This window comes from Scardinius erythrophthalmus (assembly GCF_964197995.2).
Source record: "Scardinius erythrophthalmus genome assembly, chromosome: 4".
NCBI lineage: Eukaryota > Metazoa > Chordata > Actinopteri > Cypriniformes > Leuciscidae > Scardinius > Scardinius erythrophthalmus.
The window spans coordinates 23,871,623-23,892,377 of record NC_138224.1 but is presented as its reverse complement, the minus strand read 5'-3'; the positions used below and the strand labels follow the sequence as shown (position 1 = coordinate 23,892,377).

The window sequence follows — 20,755 nt, the reverse complement described above, 5'->3', positions numbered from 1 at the left end:
TACCTCTGTTGACAACGAGTTTGGTCAGGTGCTCATAAGTGTGCTGACAGTACAGGAAGGAGCAGGACTGGACATGATGGTTGATGGTCTGGTGAAAAGGAAGGTACCAGCAGGCTAGTGTGGATCCACATGCTGTTTTATACGTGGACTGTGGCTGCTGCATATATATCAGAGAGGATTTCTTTAAGACTGCAAGGGAAGCTCGGCTTCCCCTATAATGTCAAAAAATTAATGGTCAAATACTATTGTGTTAACATTTTATTGACTAAAAATGCGTTAGAACACGTTCATCTCAAAGATGAGTTCATTCAGAATCAGTTACATATAGCAGGTCGGCTGACTCGATTTCCTTCTCATACATTCCCGTAGCGTCACAGTGCATTTCCCTGTTGAAGCCTAGCGTCCATTGACTTCAATGGGGCTGCTTTGAACAGTTTTTTTTCAGTGCTACGAAACTAGACGATCATTGGTTAAATGCGGCGATTATGTCCCGCCCACGGAGGCTCAGCGTCTCTGGGGGTGAATGAGGAGTGGGCTGGCCTGGACTGGATGATTGGAGGGTCTGTCGAAAGGCTGCATCTCCTTTTGATTGACAGCTTTTTCATACAATATAAAGTGGCGATGGGAAGTTCGAATCATTTTACTGACTCTCTTTGATCTCGTTAATCAAAATGAACAAATCTTTTTTCGAGTCATTTCGTTAATTTAAGGGGCTTTAAATGTTATACTTTTAACAGGCAAATTCCCAGAACACATCCACCTACGCAATCTTGATCATATTCTGAATTAAGAAATAATTATAATGCGCTCAAAAATAATTCACATGGAACTTAAATAATTACTTTTACTTCCGAGTCTTTCGTTCATTTGTCACGTGACAGACACAATGAACTGATCGTTCATGAACGACTCATGACGCTGAAGCTCGTAGTACGGAGCCCAGGAAGTCACCTGTGGGAGAAAAAATAAACAATCTGTGGCAACGGTTTTGCAATCTGTCCGCTCAGTTTATAAACCGTACTCACGAATTCTCAAACTGTTGTCCCTCGGTTTAACAAATCGTGCCCACGGATTAATAACCCATACCCACGAGTTTCTAATCTGCGCTCTCAGATTTGTAAACCGTGCCTTCAGTTTTTGCAATCTGTACCCACAAATTCATAAACCGTACCCACGCTTTCGCAATCCGTTCCCACGGGTTTGTAAACTGTACTCACGGATTTGTGGCTCGCCCTCATTTTAGAAGAACACCAGGAGGTACTTAACGAATCTTATTGTATATGTTTTTATTGTGTATTAAGTGGATTACATCAAATTGTCTTAACTGCATCTGCATGCTTAAAGTGATTCTCGTAGCGGGTATGGGGTGGAATATACTATTTAATATGAATGACGTGCATCAAAATCTTTTGTTTATTTGTGATAATCTTAGCACTTTATTATTATTGTCTAACCTGTATCATGACTAATATTTGACGAATTTCTTTGTTCCTTTTTTGTAAGTTTTGGACAAAAGCGTATTCTAAATATGTAGCCTAAAATGTAATCTAAAGGGCGAGCCACAAATCCGTGAGTGCAGTTTACAAACCCATGGGTACAGATTGCAAAAACTGAAGGCACGGTTTACAAATCTGAGAGCGCGGATTAGAAACTCGTGGGTATGGTTTATTAATCCATGGGCACGATCTGTTAAACCGAGGGAACAGTTTGAGAATTTGTGAGTATGGTTTATAAACTGAGCAGACGGATGGCAAAACCGTCGCCACGTATTGTTTTTTTTTTCTCCCACAGTTGACTTCCCGGGCTCCGTAATACGGCTCAGTCCTATCGTGGATTTTGCAAGTGTAGCCGAAAGACAAACTGCAGCAACCTATTTCTTGGTATTTGCTTGTCGAAATTGCTTGCCAATTTTCATAATACATTTCACACAATTATACATTTATATCTTTATTGAATTATTACTTATTATATTTTTTATATTATTAGAAGTAATAATTAAAAATTAATTATTAAAATAATTAAAAATATATATTAGTAGTAGTATTATTATACTTTATTATATTATTATTTATACCTTTATTATATTTATACAATTATACCCAACTCTGCTGGCCATTGAGAGGACACTGGTCAAGTCACTGGAAAAGACGCCTAGTTGGTACGTTTATATCTTTATTGAATTATTACTTATTATATTTTTTATATTATTAGAAGTAATAATTAAAAATTAATTATTAAAATAATTAAAAATATATATTAGTAGTAGTATTATTATACTTTATTATATTATTATTTATACATTTATTATATTTATACAATTATACCCAACTCTGACAGAGTCACAGAGCATTTTCTTGAAAAGGAAAGTAGGGAAGAATTTACGTAGAAATAAATGGAAAATTTTTATGATGTAGGCCGAAAATGAGCTTCCCCTCTTTGAAAGACCAGCAGCCACCACTGATATATATATATATATATATATATATATATATATATATATATATATATATATATATATATATATATATATGTAGATGTATCTATATATATATATGTATCTATATGTATGTGTATATATACATATATATATACATATATATATATACATATATACACATACATATATACATATATATATATACACATATATATGTATATATATATATATATATATATATATATATATATATGCATGTATATATACATGTACATATACACACACACACACATATATATATATATATATATATATATATATATATATATATATATATATAGTAAAGGTTCGATACAGGGTTAAATTTCATAAAAACTATGACTTAAAGGTGAATTCATGGGGTTATTTAAATAAGACAAAGATGACTTATCTAAAAATATGTTTTTATTTTTATTTGTCTTATAAAAGTCTTAAAAGTATTCAGACACTCTGTCCATTTAAATATAATCTATTTATTTTATGTGTTTTTTTTTTTTTTTTTTTTTCAGACACTTTGATCTCAGAGGTGGAGAACATAACGAGTGAAGGAGATGAAACAGATTTGGGTGTCATGCATGTGGATCCACCCAGTGACTCGCCACCAATCAATTGCCCACGCCTTCCTTCCCGCTACAAGGCTCACAAGAGGCGCAGCTCAGCACACGATTCATGCATTTCAACACAGATTAACAAATACTTTGATGCCATCCAAGACTCTGACCCTGATATTGCACTCCAAAAAAAAAAGACAAATTCCCACATCTCCACAATTTGGCGATTATGGTACTGTTAGTCCCTGCCTCATCAGCACCAGTGGAGGATCTTTTGTAGAGCGGGCATTTTAATGGGAACCCACCGTGCACGTTTAGGTCACAGAATGTTGCAGTCTCTAATGTTTCTAAAATGCACCAAAACTTTAGCCTGGCAAGCCAGACCTACGTAAAGATGTTAGGTCTGGCAACTCACCATTGGCACGACTCAGTCCGAGGGGCGGGATAAACGGTTGTCTTTCAAATTCCCTCTACATGCAATAGGATAGCGCTACAACCAACCAGAGCGTTTTCCCACCAGCGGAGCTAGTTGATAGATTAAACTTTTGCCGTATCTGGTCAGCAAAACTACGAATACATCTTCCTTTTTAAGAATGACTTAAGGGCCGTTCTTTGTTCTTTTCTCAAAGAAAAGCTTTACTCTAAGTCCTCCAGAGTCGCGGCCAAAGCCGATTTGAAAGACCGCTGTTCGCCAGCAGCAGCCATTCTTTGTTTTCAAGTAGCAGGGAATTCACACGAAACTGTCACAACTCTGTCGTCATTATGTTAAGCCCGCCCACCGACTATACACGATTTGATTGGTCTGACTAGAGTTTGGTTTTTCCAGTTCAAAAGTCAACGGAGAGTTACTAGACTACCCTGGCTGCAAAATAAATTTTGCTGCCGCTAGGGTGCGTCTAGATTTCTAGGCTACCAAAACTTTACTTTAAGCTATTTCCCATTTGATGTAAGGTCATTTGCTGTCATTTTTGAGGCCATGATTTTATAGTGTTTAGCAACTACCCTCTTCATGAATTTTATCCTTGGTATGCTTGGACTTAGGAGTATTTTGTCATTGCAGTTTGTTCGTCTTGTTTTAAAACAGCTCCAAATCAAAAAAGACAATCAAAATGACAAAACTATTATCTTATGTTGCTTTGAAAACATATAAGCTGAGCTGTGAATACTTCTATTATTATCCTGTTATTGTTTATTGAAAGTTCACAGACTTCAATATATCTTGGGTATTTACAGATTTTCTATTATTATCATTTTATATGTTGAATGTTTGGCATTTTTGCATGCACAAAAATTGCAATGTCTTAGGTGGATGATAAAACATGGAAAATAAGCTTTGAATAAAGATGTTAATTTCAGCTCCTTAGTGTTTGTATTTCTTTGCTCATAGAAACCAAATGAAAATTCCTACACATACAATTCACCTCTGCAACGACTTTTTATTTTACTATGAATTTAGGGTTTGGGTGGATCTTTCATATGAATTTAAAGAGTGCTGATCTGGTATGGTCTTGACTCTGTCTCACCCTGCCTTGGTCTTGGTTGGGTCTTGATCTTGACTTGGTCTCGATTTAGGTGGTCTGGACTACAATACTACCTTGACCCTCATTTATATTAAGATTATATTGTTAATTATATTGTAAACTTAATTAAAAAAAAAATACAATATAATTTAAAAATACAAAATGACAAAATACTTTTAATTTATTTACTTATCCTGATGGAAGAACGTTTACAAGCCTATTATTAGATGAGTTTTCTCTTCAACACATCCTTCTGCAGGAGCAATGAGGACACAGGAAGGAAGTGGGGCTGGGCTGTATTGAGTGTTCATGGAGCCCACAGTCATTGACATCTATTGTTCCAGCAAAAGTTCCAATTCACTGGCATTTATGATCTAAAAAGCTTTTAGTGGAGGGTGTATGTTGAAGAAATGCATTTTCTGTCATGAATGTTATGGTATGAACTAGTCTAGTAAAGTTAGGGTATTTTAGGCAAGAAAATTGCCAACAGACAGACTATACAACGCGTTTCCACTGAACTACCAAAAACAAAGCTTCTGTAGACTTTTGATTGAGGATATCCTTTGGAGACAGAATTGTTTTCCTTTACACATTCCTGATTGTTGTGGGCTAATGAGTGAAAGTGAGCAGTTCCCACAGAGGTTCTCCAGACTGGATTTTGCAGAAAAGTACTTTAAAAGAACTCCTGGATTATACACCAAGGAATTATGTGACTTTTCCAACTGGATTTCTGTGTATTAAACAAAAACATCTAAAAATCAACATTAACAATGCTGGGAAGCAAAGCCATTCATGTAGCCATTTGGGTAGCATGTGGAATATTGGTAAGTCTAACTAAACTACACTTGATTTCTTACAAAAAATACTTTTCTGTATGTGTGACATCTGTATGCTATATGTATCAGCCAAGTAAAAAAAAAATCCAACTTTTGTTTTCAGAGTACCATGGTGGCAGACACATGGGAATGTAGCATCAAAGTTGTGAAAACCATTTCTACCACAGACTCCATACGCATCATGCTGGATAACGAAGATGTGAAATGTAAATACATGGTTTCTGTCAGGGAGAGGCACAATGACTCGAAAGATTGTCATCAAGACCAGGAATATTTCTCACATATTGAATGCAAAACTGAGAATTTAGATCCTGGAACATGGCATCACCTGGAAATAAAGGCAAAGTTGGGTGAAAACCAACAGACTCAACACAATGTCTCTCTGCCAACTAGTAAGAATCCTGCTTCTTTGCATAATTTTCAGTCTGATAGTCAAGAATCACTATTATTGATTTTCACTGAACAAACCTCTAAACAGTAATTATTAAACTTGCATGTGTAACTCCAGACATGAATGACTTCTCAAATCATGTTCTTTATTGAGAAGATAGGTGATATTTTTTTTTCCCTACGTGACAATACTTAGTGATTAACTAAAGAGATGTGATAAAACAAAATCAAAGCACTGGTGACTTTAAAGGAAAGGCCATTAAATCTGAAAACTGAATAATCCATTTAAACATCATAATCCATACTCAAAAACAGCCACGGACCATACTTTCTTCTACTTTTCTTAATTGTAACTATATAAATTAAATACAGCTGTAATTACATACAGGTATTTTTAAATATAAGTACAATGTAAAAATATATGTTCACAATAAGTGCTACTATCAAATGAATATTAGTACATAGTAGTTAAAGACACTTATAAAATGGGACCCAATAATTTTTTGATCTTTCAAAATTTTTCAATGTTTTTTATTACTGTTATAACTCATATTGTTTCTATATTGTTTGTTTGATCCTTCAATATAAATTAAAAAAGGAAGATTAATTCAACAAAAATATATACATAAAGTAAAGTAAAGTTTAAAGTTTAAAGTATAAAGTTTATTTGTTTATGTTTAGCCATTTTGCTTCCACGTTTGTTGTAAAATGAGATGTATCACGTGTATTTTTATTACAAAGATGCATTATATAGAAAACAAAACATTTGAATGCAGATCCACAATGTTTTAGTTGAGAAGTAAAATAAATAAATAGTAGTGTAGAATAAGCATTGTCTTATTATAATGATTTATAAATAAATAAAAATACAACTATATAATATAATATTGTATGAAATCTTCACACTCCCTGGTGTCCCAACTATTGGGTACACGTGCACACCATATAATTCTGCAGTGATGACATATTTTTGTAGGCCAACCCGAAAGTTAGCATCCCCCATTAGCATCCCCCATTTTTCCATTGGCTTTTGGATTACTGCAGAAAATAAGGTCTGTGGCAAACGTGGCAAAGGTTTATTAGATTCTTATACGTTTTGCTTAAGATGATAATCTTTTATTAACTTTGAAGCCTAAATACAATTGGCAGAAGTAAAATGTTAAAGGTAGGTTATAAATAATAATATAATTAAACGTATAAATACATTTATAAATAATAAAATAAATAAGTGTAAGGCTATAAAAATGAAAGGGGTCATAAACTGAGACATTCCCTTGATCTTTTGACATGTATGAGGTGTGATAGATTCATTTCCCGTTTTGTTATATTCTGAGATGATTCAGACACTTAGTTGACTGACTTTTACCAAAGTGTTCTAAACATTTAGGTTTCAAAAGCATAAAAATGTTATTCCTGCAAGGACTGTGATGTCATCTTATCAGATTCAAATAAATATGATGCAGTGCCACTGCCAAATACATTTGATCAGACAGTAATGTCGTAACACACAAGTGTGAGTAACAGTGTTTTTACACTTTATGGGGTTAATGCGTTGGATTATTGGATATGGAAGAAAGTAGGGCTGACTTCTAATAGTCGAGGATTCGACGATTCGATTCGGAGAGGTCTGATTCGACTATGAACCTCATAGTCGAATACATGGGCGTCAGTTTGGTTTGAAATGTGCTGGGGACAGAGACGCATTCGCATTTTCAGAAGGGCTGGGTACCATTTTTATTTAATTTTTCCAGGTCATGTTTTGAAAGACGATGTCCTGTAGCTTACTAATGTAAATAAATAAAAATGTATTCAAAAATCTGCTTCACATTTTCAGCAGGGCTGCGGAGCGGCTGTGAGTTGACTCCACACGGTTCTCATGTGCGTTAAAAGCTTTACATGGTTTAATGTACCTAAACAACGATTACCAAATTTCCCTCTCATATTGCTCCTCATAACCACTGAAAATGGTCAAAAAATCGAACCCAGAGTCCAATTATTATGGACGTTATCTGATATTAAGCGTTTCTGCTTCACATTTTCAGCAGGGCTGCGGAGCGGCTGTGAGTTGACTCCACGCGGTTCTCATGGGCGTGGAAAAGCTTTACGTGATTTAATGTACCTAAACAACCATCACCAAATTTCTCTCTCATATTGCTCCTCATGTTTATGAAATGTTATGATATATATATGTGTGATATATATGTGTTTTTTAGCTCTTTTGTTTGAAATGGAAAAAATCGAGCTGCTATCTAAAAAAAAAAAAAAAGAAAAAAAAAAAAAGGTTTGACTATCAGTCGACTACGGCAAAATCTAACGAATCAGATTCGACTATGAAAATCCTTAGTCGAAAACAGCCCTAGAAGAAAGCACACAGAGAACACTTCTTTTGTTATTGTTTTGATCTATGCCGTTCGTTGTAATCCTGAACAAAAGTTTCAGCGAGCAATATCTTCTGTTTCGTCACCAATAAGACATTACAACATGTTTAATTTTATTTAAAACACAACACTGCAAATGACAATGTATACATTTTACACTTGATCAAATAGGATGAATAGGATAGTTTGGCTTGTAAGTCTGCAGCGATCTCCATTGACTTTGAACTATCTAATTTGAATTTACTCACCTGCATTTCTCCTTTTACCATCTGTGTCAATATAAATACCTGCATTTGGATTCGATAACATCTCTGTTTCTGAGTCTGGTATTAAAGGCCAGACCAAAACCATGAACCTTGCAGGACCTGACCCATGTACTCAACACACAAGGGGTGCTTGTCAATATGCCTCCTCGTTTCCTCGCTCCTCCGTCCTCCATCCTATGACCTGGAAAACTGATCGAGCTCAGCCATCTTGAAAGACATCTCAATTCTCTAATTGCACTGTGAGGAGGCGTGGATTGATGAGTGAGGAGGCTTCCAGAGGAGTTATGTGCGAGGATACACGGATGTATCCTTTGCGGAAGAGTTTTATCTACCAAATGTGACGCACGTATCAATTCTCCTCCCGCTTCACGTCGGTCACAATCATTTTAATTTATACTTTACCTTTGCAGTTTATATAAACCACACATCTTACATATTTCTACAGGGTATCTTGCTTTGTTATTATTTATTATGAATTTCATAACCAAACTTTGACAACATAAGGGCAGATCCTTTGAGGAAGTGACGCTCGAGTGATCAAGTATTCCAATGTATAAATAAGCTTTACTTCGATTCCTCCGTCCTCCTTTTCTTTCCTTGCAGCCTTCCCTCTCATCCTACAGGGGGTGGAGCTGAGACACGAGAATGCACAAATAAGAAATGAGAAGCACCCAAGGATCCACTTCTGCACCAGGCACCTCCGTCACACACCTGAGTACTTCTTCACCACCTGTTTACACCGCCAGTCCCATGGTCGATCCACCACCCTACTCTGGCTCGGCAGAGGACTGCAGCAGGTTTTTAGTCTAGTGTTCGCTCACCTTAGAGATAAAGTCTCATTGTTTCCCCACTGAACGGGCAAAGATTTCGTTCATCCACTACTCACGGGAAGAGTGCTGCAGTGGGCAGGAACAGTCTGCCAGCAAGCTAGACCTGTCATGAAATCACTCGATAGCTTTGTGGGCTTTGTGTAAGTGAAAAACTTTACCAATTACATCAGGGAAAAGTTCAATAACTGACTATGCTCTGAAGTTTCAACCCTAGCAGCATCCTTTAGGTGGAACAAACTCTTCTCACCACTTACTGCCTAGGGCTTGAACCGGCATTGTGGCTGCATCTCTCTGCATACTATGACTAAATGAGACTAGAGGGCTTTATCCAATTATCCATCTGAGTGGTGATTGTATGAAAAACTGCCTGCAAGATTCTCCCTCCCTATCACATAGCCAGCCAGTTCATCCCAGCACTCAAGACAGCTGACCTTGTCTCTATTGTAGATCAGGGGGACACATCATTGTGATGTGTCCCAATCGACCACTACACTCCTAGTTATGTCCTGATGTCAGTACATCTCCGCTTCCCACTTACCACTATTAATACGCTTACTGCCTTTGATATCTTAATTCTCAGCCCTCCTCAACTCTGGGTCAACAAGCAACTTCATTTCTGGGGAACTCTGCTGCCATCTCAACCTCCAAAAGAGGCCCATTGAAACTTCCAAAAAGGTTCAATCCAAAATTGGAAAATCGTTGTCCGTGGCACTGTCTCTTATTGTGTGGGACCCATCCAAATGCAAGTGGGTCTACTCATGGAGAACATCATCCTCCTGGTTCTGAAGAAGTCAATGTCGATGCCGATGTTAAACATCTAATTCCCCTGTAAGAACTCCTGACTGTCTCCATTAACTCCACCTCCATTGAATTCCATCGATTACCGGTCCCACAATCTTCCCAAAGCTGGACTTCCGAAGCTTATGCAACCTCATTGAGATACGCAGTGTTGGGGAGTAACTAGTTACATGTAACGGAATTACATACTTAAATTACACAATAAATTTAACTGTAATTTGTTACAGGTTCTGAGAAAAAAAATTGTAATTAAATTAGTTACTTATGAAAATTAACGATTACAAAGGTGGTTACATCTGAATATTTTCTGTAAAAAGCTCAGATATATTGAATAATAGTATTTTGTTGCATTGCCTGTTTTTGTGCATGATGCCTAAAAAAATGCAAAAATGCATTATTACAATCATAAGTCAAGTGATGAATGATTTTGAAAGTCTGACAGTAATTAGTGTTGAGTACTATAAGGTTAACCCTGCCTGATAGTTGAAAACATTTGTTAAAAATTAGAAAAGTGATCAAAAAATAATCAAATGTAATAAGTTCTATTACTTTAATTCAGTGATTGGAATAGTTACACTACTTATTACATTTTAATGTATGGTACGGTTAATGGTATTGTAACTGTAAGGGTAATCTGTAACCATTAAATTTCCAAAGTAACCTTCCCAACACTGGAGATACGGAAGAGGGACTAGTGGAAGATTGCCTTTGTGACAACTACAGAGACTTAGGGTAAGTCTCTGTACTGGACCCAAGAAGCCACCCACACCTTTCGGCACCTGAAACGAGCCTTCAACTACTACTACTCTCTTAGTTTATCCTGATAAATATTTTGTGGTTCATGTGGATGTTTCTACAACCTGCATGGGGGACGTCTTGTCTCAGCAGCAGGGTAAACCTTCCCAACTCCATCCATGCACCTTCTTCTCCAAAAAAATCTTCATAGCGGAGCAAAATTATGCCATTGGCCACCACCGATCACTGAAATGGAGAGTATCTCTGAGAAGCCATTTACCCCAGACAGGCAAGATGGGCCCTCTTCTTCTCACAGTTTGAGTTCTCCATCTCCTATCGTCCAGGGATGACAAATGTGAAAGCCGTCTCTACTCTCCAGAAGAAATTCCAGAGAATCCTGAAACCATCCTGCCACTTAATGTTGTCATTACTCCCATTCATTGGTCCCTGGATGCTAGACTCGCTGCAGCCTCCACCACCAAGCCTGCTCCGCCAAGGTCCCCCTGCCAACCATACTTAGGTTCCTACATCCCAAAGTATTCCTCTCTATGCATTTTCCAACCTTTCCCGGATACATACAGTACACTCACATTAAGCTGAATGTAAAATATAGCAAATCTCAACTGATTGTTACATCATCGAAAAATATAAACTGAATTATCGCCCAGTGATATATTAAAAGTTGCATATTTAGTACTATATATCCTACTTTACCTGAGTATATACAGTATACTCACATTAAACAATATACACTATATAGCAAATCTTGGCTGGAGATACAGTATATGTTGCATATATATTTGTATACAACTTTATCCACATACATACACTATACTCACATAGAGTGATATATAGTATGTAAAATATAGTATCTCAACTGCTTGCTTGATTGATTGTATTGTCACAAAATGTAAACTCCTGTGCATTATTGCCCACCTCTAATCTGCTAAATGCGACTATAATGCATGAATATATTAAGATGTTATAAACAGTAACATCTTGATTTTCAAGCTGCCTTTTGTGAATTGTGAAACACCCTCAAAAAATAGATTGTTTACAAGGACAGATTATAAACACAAAGTAGACTAGTGAGTAGATAAGTTTACCTGTCCCCGACAACCTCTGTAGTCCCATTTAGCAACTTATTAACAACCTCCTTTTTCAAGACAAGTAAAAGCTATTTAAAAAAATCTCACTGTATTACTGAAATATTTTGTTGTAGAATAAAATGTGTTAGCCACAGACCTTATTTCAGACATTTAAGTAAAAACCCATTGACTTCAGGAAGATGGAAAAAGAAGTGCTAAATGTTAACTCGTTTATGGGTTTTGGCATTGCAAAATACTTCATCCCTGCAGCACTCTAAACCTCTGTAAAGTAAAGTAAAGTAACCCTGCTCTAGAGCAAGTAATGTTTGGAGAATGAATTGCTATTGCGACTTTTGTATCCAGGTATGTTGCATAATCTGCTTTCTGAAATATCTCCCAGGTTAAAACACCACACCCTTAAATCTAGCCAAGAAAGGCTCTCTAAAATGACTTGGGATATTCGTCTGCATTGATCCCATTGGAGAAATTCAGTAGTCCATAAAAAGTAGCCGCGTTTCCATTACCCTTCAAATTGCGCAAATTGAAATTCCGAATTGAAAATACGCCCAATGGAAACACATCAATTTCACAAAAAACTCCCATTTATCGCAAAAAAGTTTTTACGCTCCCATGAGGTGGTTTTTCAGGCAATTTGAAAAAGTAATATTTTGCAAAACTGCAATGGAAACAGCGCATTTACAGGTCACCTGACGTAGATGACGCGGTATGTTTGGACAGAATACGAGACAGAGTTCTTTATTAAATTCATATAAAACAAAAGAATTACAGGAATAATGGATTCCAAACCTCAAATAAATGCCACAATCAAGACCTCGAAGCAGATATGAGGGAGAAACACCCAGAAACACCTCATATGTGCCGCTCACAAGTATAATAAGGGTTGTTCCTTACCATCAATGCTTGGAAAACACACATACATCTCCTTCGATTAACAATAATGGCTAGTGCAATGGCTGGGATATAGCACATAAACCTACAAACGTCCGTTGGCATGGTTTTTGGCATGATTTTACTTATCGCAAGAGGAAAAAATTAAGTTTTAGTCACATTACATCGGTTAATGGAAACGCCGTCATTTCGCAATAGTTTTTTGTCGACATTTAGAAAAAAAATCGCAAAAGTTTTGCGCAAATCTGTAATGGAAATGCGCCTACTGTTGCAGTAAAAAAAAAAAAAAAAGATTTTGTTACACAGTTAGACTGTGCATCAACGGTAAATATTAATACACCTTTGCGCTTTAAATCTGCTTTATGGGAACAATGCTGTTCATTGCGTCATAAGGTGGAATAGATGCCATTAAGTAGCTGAAATTTGGAACTATTTTCAGTGGTGAAGCAAATTTAGGCAATATTCTGGCAATATTCTGTTTAAAATGTAAGGTATTCAATGTTAACTTATTTATTGAACTAGTTTATTGTCTAAAAAGTAATATCTCACTCATTACAATCATACTCTGATTATCAGTTCTGTTATGATTATCTGTGGTCGATTTGTGGTCGAATCACAGCTGATAGTCAGAACAACAATGCTCTTGATTGTGTGATATTGCTTGATTGTCCAATTTTAAACAACAATGAACAATAATATATTGGATATTTCACTGATGCTATGTAAAAGAACTTTAAACTGTGTGTACACAGATTATGTAAATCTAGAGCTATATGTGCAGGGTAAATCCAAATTTCTAAGTGTCAAAAGCTTCTCTAAATATGAGGAAAGGTTGGATTGCGCTGATAATGTGCCGTTGTATACGTGTCTGGGCTAAATTCCAAAACAGGAGTTTGACTGTAGGTCAGTTCTTTCAGACTTTTCTCCCCCTCCCATCCGGCTTATTGTTCTTTTGTTCTAATATATACAAAGACTCATTAGCTCTCAGAGGTCAGTCTGATTACAGAGACACTTATATAATGTACAGTGGCCCTCAAATTTATTTGGACTCTTAGGCTATACTTATTATTGCAATTGAGAACAAAATATCAAAGTTAGTGAGTAAAAATGATGTACAAAATAAAGTGTTACTAAATGAGACTAGAGATTACTGTCACACTAAGTAATTGGCAAAGGACCAGATTTACTAACAGACTGCTCCAGCACAAGCCCTCTTTGGTGTTAAAATATTACTGTCAGGATTTACTAAAGACACACAGTGAGAAATTAGCGCTGAAAAGGTGTTGACAGGGTTATTTTTGGGGCTGACCTTATTGCATAAGCATTTGTAGGAGTTTCCATTTCAGAAGTAAAATTTATGGGAGAAGAGTATTTAAATGAATCACGCATGGTGAATTACTAAGGTTTCCACTAGTCAATTTGCTGGTATTTGTGCCATTATTTACTGCCCAAAAAAAGTCTTAAACCAGAAGCTAATTTGTGATGCTCTTGGTAGATTGCATTGGTCATTATGGAAATTAACCGGCTGTGTTTGTGTTCTTTTAATTTGCGCATCGTCAGTAGATCACCCGCAGAACTTTCCATTCCCATCTGCACTTTTTGCCCTGTTAAGTAAATCTGGCTGGCTTAGAAACTTAGGGGACTTAGAAAGAAGTTAGTTCTGGGGAAAACAGATTTTAGGTGGTCCAAATATGTAGCTGTAAATCTGCATATAAATATCTCCAGGAATACTAGACAGAAGCTCCTTTTGCACAGATTTCCATGATTAAAACAAAACAAAAACAAAAGTTGGGGTGTTATTTTCATTTTCTATTTAAGCTATTTAATAGCTATTCTATTTAGGTATTTAGTCTTGAACAGTGACTTTTAAAATGGGTGAATGGGTATGGGTATGTGATAATGTAAAGATCTATGATACACCCACAGTTCTCAAAGAGAAAGAGAATGAAAAAAGTCATTAGAAGAGGTTGCCTGAATGTGACCTTCAACCTTAATGGTTTCTTATCCTGTTCTCTCACAATACCCTTTCAACAAAACCTCATCAGGAAGAGCTTTCTTTAAAAAAGCAAAGAGCAGCGCTATCGTGTTTTCACATATAGGTTGTTAGACATTCCGCTGCTTTCACTGAGAATAATTCACAGCAGGACCCACTGAGTCCACACCTTTCCTTTCTGTGTAACAGAGTTCTCACAGAGAGCACTACCATATTAGAAGGACTGTTATGATAATGTCTGTCTGAGGCTACAAAGCTGACCAAAGAGACCACAAACTAATATTGTGTTTATTTGGTATGAGGACCCTATTTAGCTATGTGAATGCAAGATTTAAAGTATACATTTACATTACATTTAATCATTTAGCGGACAGATCATCTACCACAGACAGATTGAGAAATTTGAATGCAATTAATTATAATTATACATCTACACGGTTGACAGTATTTTATATGTCTTTTGGTTAGGACCTTCGGCAGTGGAAAATCTCGAGGTTTCTGGGGATGTGAACAGCCTGAACGTTTCATGGCAGCCTGGTCCAGGCAAAACAGAGGGATATCGAATCATGCTCATAGACAGCAATGGCATGGGTTCAATCTGGAATGCAACAGTTGCAAGCACGACCACATCTTATACAATAAAAGGGCTTATTTCTGGACGACTCTACAACATCACTATCATTACAGAGGTTGGAGGGCTACAGAATTCAACATCTAGAGAAGCACAAACAGGTATTTTGTATTGGATCATCAAATAGTAAATTAAATAACATATATGAACAAATTTGTTTGAAAATGCAGATGCTATGCTCATACTGTATATCTGTGCCTGTATGAATTCCTCTACTGTATTTTAAGCAGATATGTTAACACCCTTTCCTGTTTTGAGCACTAAAAGGTCACCTTTGTCCACTTGTTAACACAAAGTGCCACATTATGTCATGCTGTCTCAATCATAAGACATGTTGCATTAATTATAAATTCCTAAATTTAATGAATCTGTGTGCCGTTATTTGACCGACTAAGGCTATATTCCCACTGTCAGTCCAATTCTGAATATTTGTGTATTCGATTGAAATCTGATCTAAAATTATTGACTGTCCACATTGTGTATTTGCGATTTGCGTGTCCACGCTGCTCTTTTGTTTTCCGAAATATCTGCATTGTTTTCTATGGCAATGACGCATGCGTTGGTAGGTATATGCCAAAACAACAACAACAACCGCAAAATGGAGGGACTTGTACAGATCTGTTGTCTTATTTACATGACAATGTGTAGCCACCATCCTTGGCAGAACTGTAGGCGGCTGGTATCCATAGCTTTTTTCCATGCTCTCGTCTCCTCCAGTTTCAAAACATATATCTATATAACATATTCTAAACATATATCTCCAATATATTGTCATTTGCTGCTCGTCTGGCACTCTGCAACAACACAACCTTTGTTTCTGCAGCGACTTTCAAGCATGTTTCCTATAACAACTCATCTGATAAACCATGACAAATCCAATCAGAGCAGTAAGACTGAAACAGATTTCCAGAAATGCCATTTGAATAGGATTTCAAACCACATATGAATGTAGCCTAGCTCTAAACAGATTTGTAAAAATCACATTTCTGTCAGGACCACTATCGTCAAATACGATTGGCAATTGCATACAGTTTGGATTGGCGGTATGGTTCTGTTCTGGGCAAGAACTCCCTGCGCATCCATGCAGCCTAGCATGGATAAGAGCAGGGAGAGCAGGAGTATAAAGCAGGGAGAGCAGCAGACCCTTAGGATAAACAGAACAGAACCAACATGAATGTATTGCAGATATCATTAATTCAAGATTTTAAAGTACAACATATTTCGTGAATTTATTCTGATTCAAGGGGAATCAGAATGCCAAATCCTGACTGATGAGAGGAGGAGCTGGGGATGGAGGAGGGTAATTAGCTCCTGAGAAACGTGATAGATGCTGATAATACTGAAGGAGCTTATATATGTGATAGGCGTCGTATTCCTATAGGTAGACATGGATCAACTGAGTGTCAGCTGATGCAAGCTTGACTAACGTGACCTGCCAGAGCTGACGCTATGCTTAATTTCATGTTTTGCCATGTTAAATCTCGGATTTCAATCTGATATGCACAAAAATCAGATTAGGACTCAGTCTGAATAAGGCTGTTCCAATATTCCAAACCTGTTCCAAACCATACATCATTGCCACTCATTAAGATCCTGACAGCAAATCTTAAAACATACTTTATAAAAAAAACACTACGCGCCTATTCTGAACACCTAATAAGCATGCGCGTGACGTCACCATTTTCACAAATGTGCATTTTTGTAGTTTACACAGAGACGATAATGGTATCGTTTTCAAAAAGTTGCATTTTTTTAAACCCATTTTCAAAAGTTTGCATTTTCAGGCCCCCAAAACACTATTGTCATGTAAGTGAATGCATAAAGGGCATAAATGCATAAAACAGAGTTGAAAACAGTGTTGCCCCTAAGGATTTTTTAAAGGCCTCTTATTAATATAATTAGTACAATTATTTAATTATACAGATTTTATTTTATTGTTTATTGTTATTATTATTATTATTATTATATAATTATACTAACTATGTATTATATAGTTTGTTGTTAGATTGTATCATTTGTATTGAACATTGTTTTTTCCCTATTAGAACCAGGGAAGGTGTCAGATCTGGTGATGGAGAATCTGTCGGATCATGGCTTGCTAAAGATCACCTGGACACTTCCTCCCGGAGAATGGGAGCACATCCGTGTGGTGCTTTCAAATGGAAGTGAAATCCTGGTTAACCAAACTGTGGAAAGAATGGCAAAGGAAATACTCTTGTCAGGGTTACATCTGCAGCCTGGCAGAGTGTACAGCATGGCAGTCAGTGTAGAGAATGGCGGCCTGGCTAATACTGTCTATTACCAGGGGGAAATAGGTAACCATTTGTCAATACTCTCAATAACTATAAATTATCTAGAATACAAGCAGGAGAAGACACATTAAACCTGTTTTAAAATAGCTTACTATTAATTATAATTAATTTTAATATTATATGCATGCCCCTCAAAACACCTGAACTCCAGGACTAAGTCTTAAATCCTGTTCACACTAAGACGGTGCAATATTCACATATAATTTGTCTGTTCAGATCAATGCAAAAGAAATAGCTAATAAATGAAAATGCTAATTTACTCTCTTTCAGAAGGTGGCAATTATAGAAAAACAATATTTGTTTTCAGTCAAAATGATTGAAAGCACTTTGAAATATCCATCATTTTAGTTAATGACGGAGCCTTTTTGATTAACGCAGCACATATTTATTACTGCAGCAATGTTTAACATGTCAGCAATATTGCTGCGGAAAATTCATCAGAGCTTTTGGGGTTATTCATGGTCTATTGAAAGTAATTTGTTAATACTTTTACACTTACCCGTATTTTCCGGACTATAGGCTACGTCGCTCCGGAGTATAACGTTAAGTCGCATCAGTCAAAAAATGCGTCATGAAGAGGAAAAAAACATATATATAAGTCGCACTGGACTATAAATCGCATTTATTTAGAAATTTATTTCACAAAATCCAAGACCAAGAACAGACATTTAATCTGGAAAGGCAAGTTATTCAACTACACAGAAGCACACAGAACAAAAGGCTGAATAGGTGTCCGGTATGTTAACGCAACACATTAACAGTTATTCAGCTACACAATAGTATAAAGAACATATACCTGGGAGGCTGAATCGGCTAAATTAACCTAAGCCAGCGAGTCCAACAAGCAAGTTACCAGTAAACAAGTTCACCAAGCTCCCGCGATCTCATTCCACATCATTTTCTTCATCCTTGGTGTCGCTTCTGAACAACTCCGCCAACCAGAGAGCCCTCTCGCGGCTGTAGACGGTAATGTTTTCTCTAGGTTCATCTCAGTATGAATTAATTTTGATATATACATGGGTTTCTCAGCGACGTCATCACTGCTTGCGCACGCAACCAGGAGGCAATAGACCCGCGGTCTGCGTACCGGAGTAAAGGGTTTAGGCTAGTAGCATAGTGATGGTGTTGTCTCTAAGTCAAAATACCAAGGAGTTGTTGCGTAATTTATTTACATGCAGGTCTATCTGTTGTGTTTTATCTGCTCATTTAAATTAAACATGTTGCAAGTAATTCCAAATCTAGGCAAATGGAAGAGTGGGGCAGAAGAAGGAAGTTGTATGTTATATTCCTTCTATTCATAATTTGACGAGCTGCTCATGAAATGCTGCAAGTAACGTAACGTAAACAAGGTTAACTTGTATAAAAGCAAATGCTGCACTGCTAACATTGGCTATTATATTACTATATATATAACTTAGTCTAACATGATAATTCATACATGCATCACAGTATGTCTGGATTCGTAAACAGTTGGACGTTTTACATATGTTATATTAATATGAAACACAAACAAACAGATACAACTCTGAAATTGCAGTTTATTATTAAGTCAACAAGAATTTACAATGGGAAATCTACGTTAATTACAATATCTTTACAGAATTCGGCATAACACAGCGGGTTTTTTGCCTCCTGGATGCGCGCGCATCCGGTATTGTTTGTATACAAGAAACCCGTGTATAAGTCGCACGTACCTGACTATAAGTCGCAGGACCAGCCAAACTATGAAAAAAAGTGCGACTTATAGTCCAGAAAATACGGCAACTTTCCTTTACACGTAACTTAGCATCATAATTAACGTGAACAAGATCAATGACAGTTGTTTACAGTTCAATGGAAGTTACTCTTATTAATTGCGCAAAGCCTCATGGGGTGTAGGAAAAAGGTGGATAGATTGGCTTTGCCATTAAAACAAAAAAACAGAATCAGTGTGTCACACTGAAATTTTATGATGAACATTTGTCTTGGTTGAACAGGCTTTTAAGCTGTGTTTGAAACAGTACACTAGCATACTGTAAACTGCACAGACTTATTTTTTTTAAAAGGTTTATTATTTTAAAACAACAATAAATATGTATGTTATGCTTTTGTTCTGTCACGTGAACTCATCACATAAAATAAACACATTTTTGAATTTTTAGTCAAGTTTTGGGTAAAAATGTATAAACTTTTGGCAGTCTGAAAAGTTTTTTAAAGAGATGTTAAAAGAATATTCTGGGTTCAGTAGTAGTAGTCAACAGAATTTGTGGCATTATTTAAAAAAAATAATAATAAAAAATAAATAAATAAAAAACAGAAATCTGGGTTACTGCGAAGTACTCACAAAAAATAAAAATATATATTTTTTTTAATGAGGGCCAAGCATTAAAAATTCAAATGTAAACAAACATGATTTTAGTGCGAAAACATCACTCACTAACCTTTTCTGGGTAAATTGATATCCTATTTTACAATGGACCCTCTTCACATTTTCTGGTTTGTCAGAAGCGGAAGTCGTCATAGTTGGGTAAACCTTATAGTGGTGAACTATAGCAAATATAATTTCCCATTTGCTCCAATAGCAAAAGAAAAAATCCATGATGTTTCCACAACTTTCCAAAAGAGGGAAAAATATAGAGAGATTGATTGCAGCTGTCAGAAGACAGGGATGTCAAGTTTTCCATCACTCCCTCAGCCATTGTATTAGAAACACCCTCGCAGCAGTGTTAATTTGTAATTTACTGTCAAGGTAATATAACACAAAGTATAGCATTATAAATCTTTTTTATTATTATTATTAAAATATGAAAAACTTTACTATATTTGCGATGTTGATTACTGTGGAAACGCATCATCACAGTCTTTGAAAAAGGTTCATGACAACGTGGCAAGGTAAACCCTAAAACAACTGTAATCGATTTAATGGAAGAATACATTTAAGTGGTTTTATAACATTATAACCTTAACTGCTATATTGTAAATTCTTAAAAACTGCCCCATGCACCTCCTGCAAACTCAATTTTTGAAAATTTGAAAATAATACTGCCTGAAAGAAATTTAGTG

At 36.2% G+C, this 20,755-nt stretch overlaps 1 protein-coding gene across 1 annotated transcript in view; it reads left to right on the top strand.

Annotated features, from left to right (window-relative positions):
• The first annotated feature begins 5,112 nt into the window (after nucleotides 1-5,112).
• Nucleotides 5,113-20,755, top strand: part of ptprb (protein tyrosine phosphatase receptor type b) — a 63,087-nt gene continuing 47,444 nt past the window's right edge. Inside the window, exons 1-4 of the mRNA XM_081363552.1 lie at nucleotides 5,113-5,371; nucleotides 5,487-5,775; nucleotides 15,239-15,502; nucleotides 17,447-17,716. Coding sequence (XP_081219678.1) covers nucleotides 5,318-5,371; nucleotides 5,487-5,775; nucleotides 15,239-15,502; nucleotides 17,447-17,716 — 877 coding nt within the window. The 5' untranslated portion in view covers nucleotides 5,113-5,317. The remainder of the gene's footprint in view (nucleotides 5,372-5,486; nucleotides 5,776-15,238; nucleotides 15,503-17,446; nucleotides 17,717-20,755) is intronic.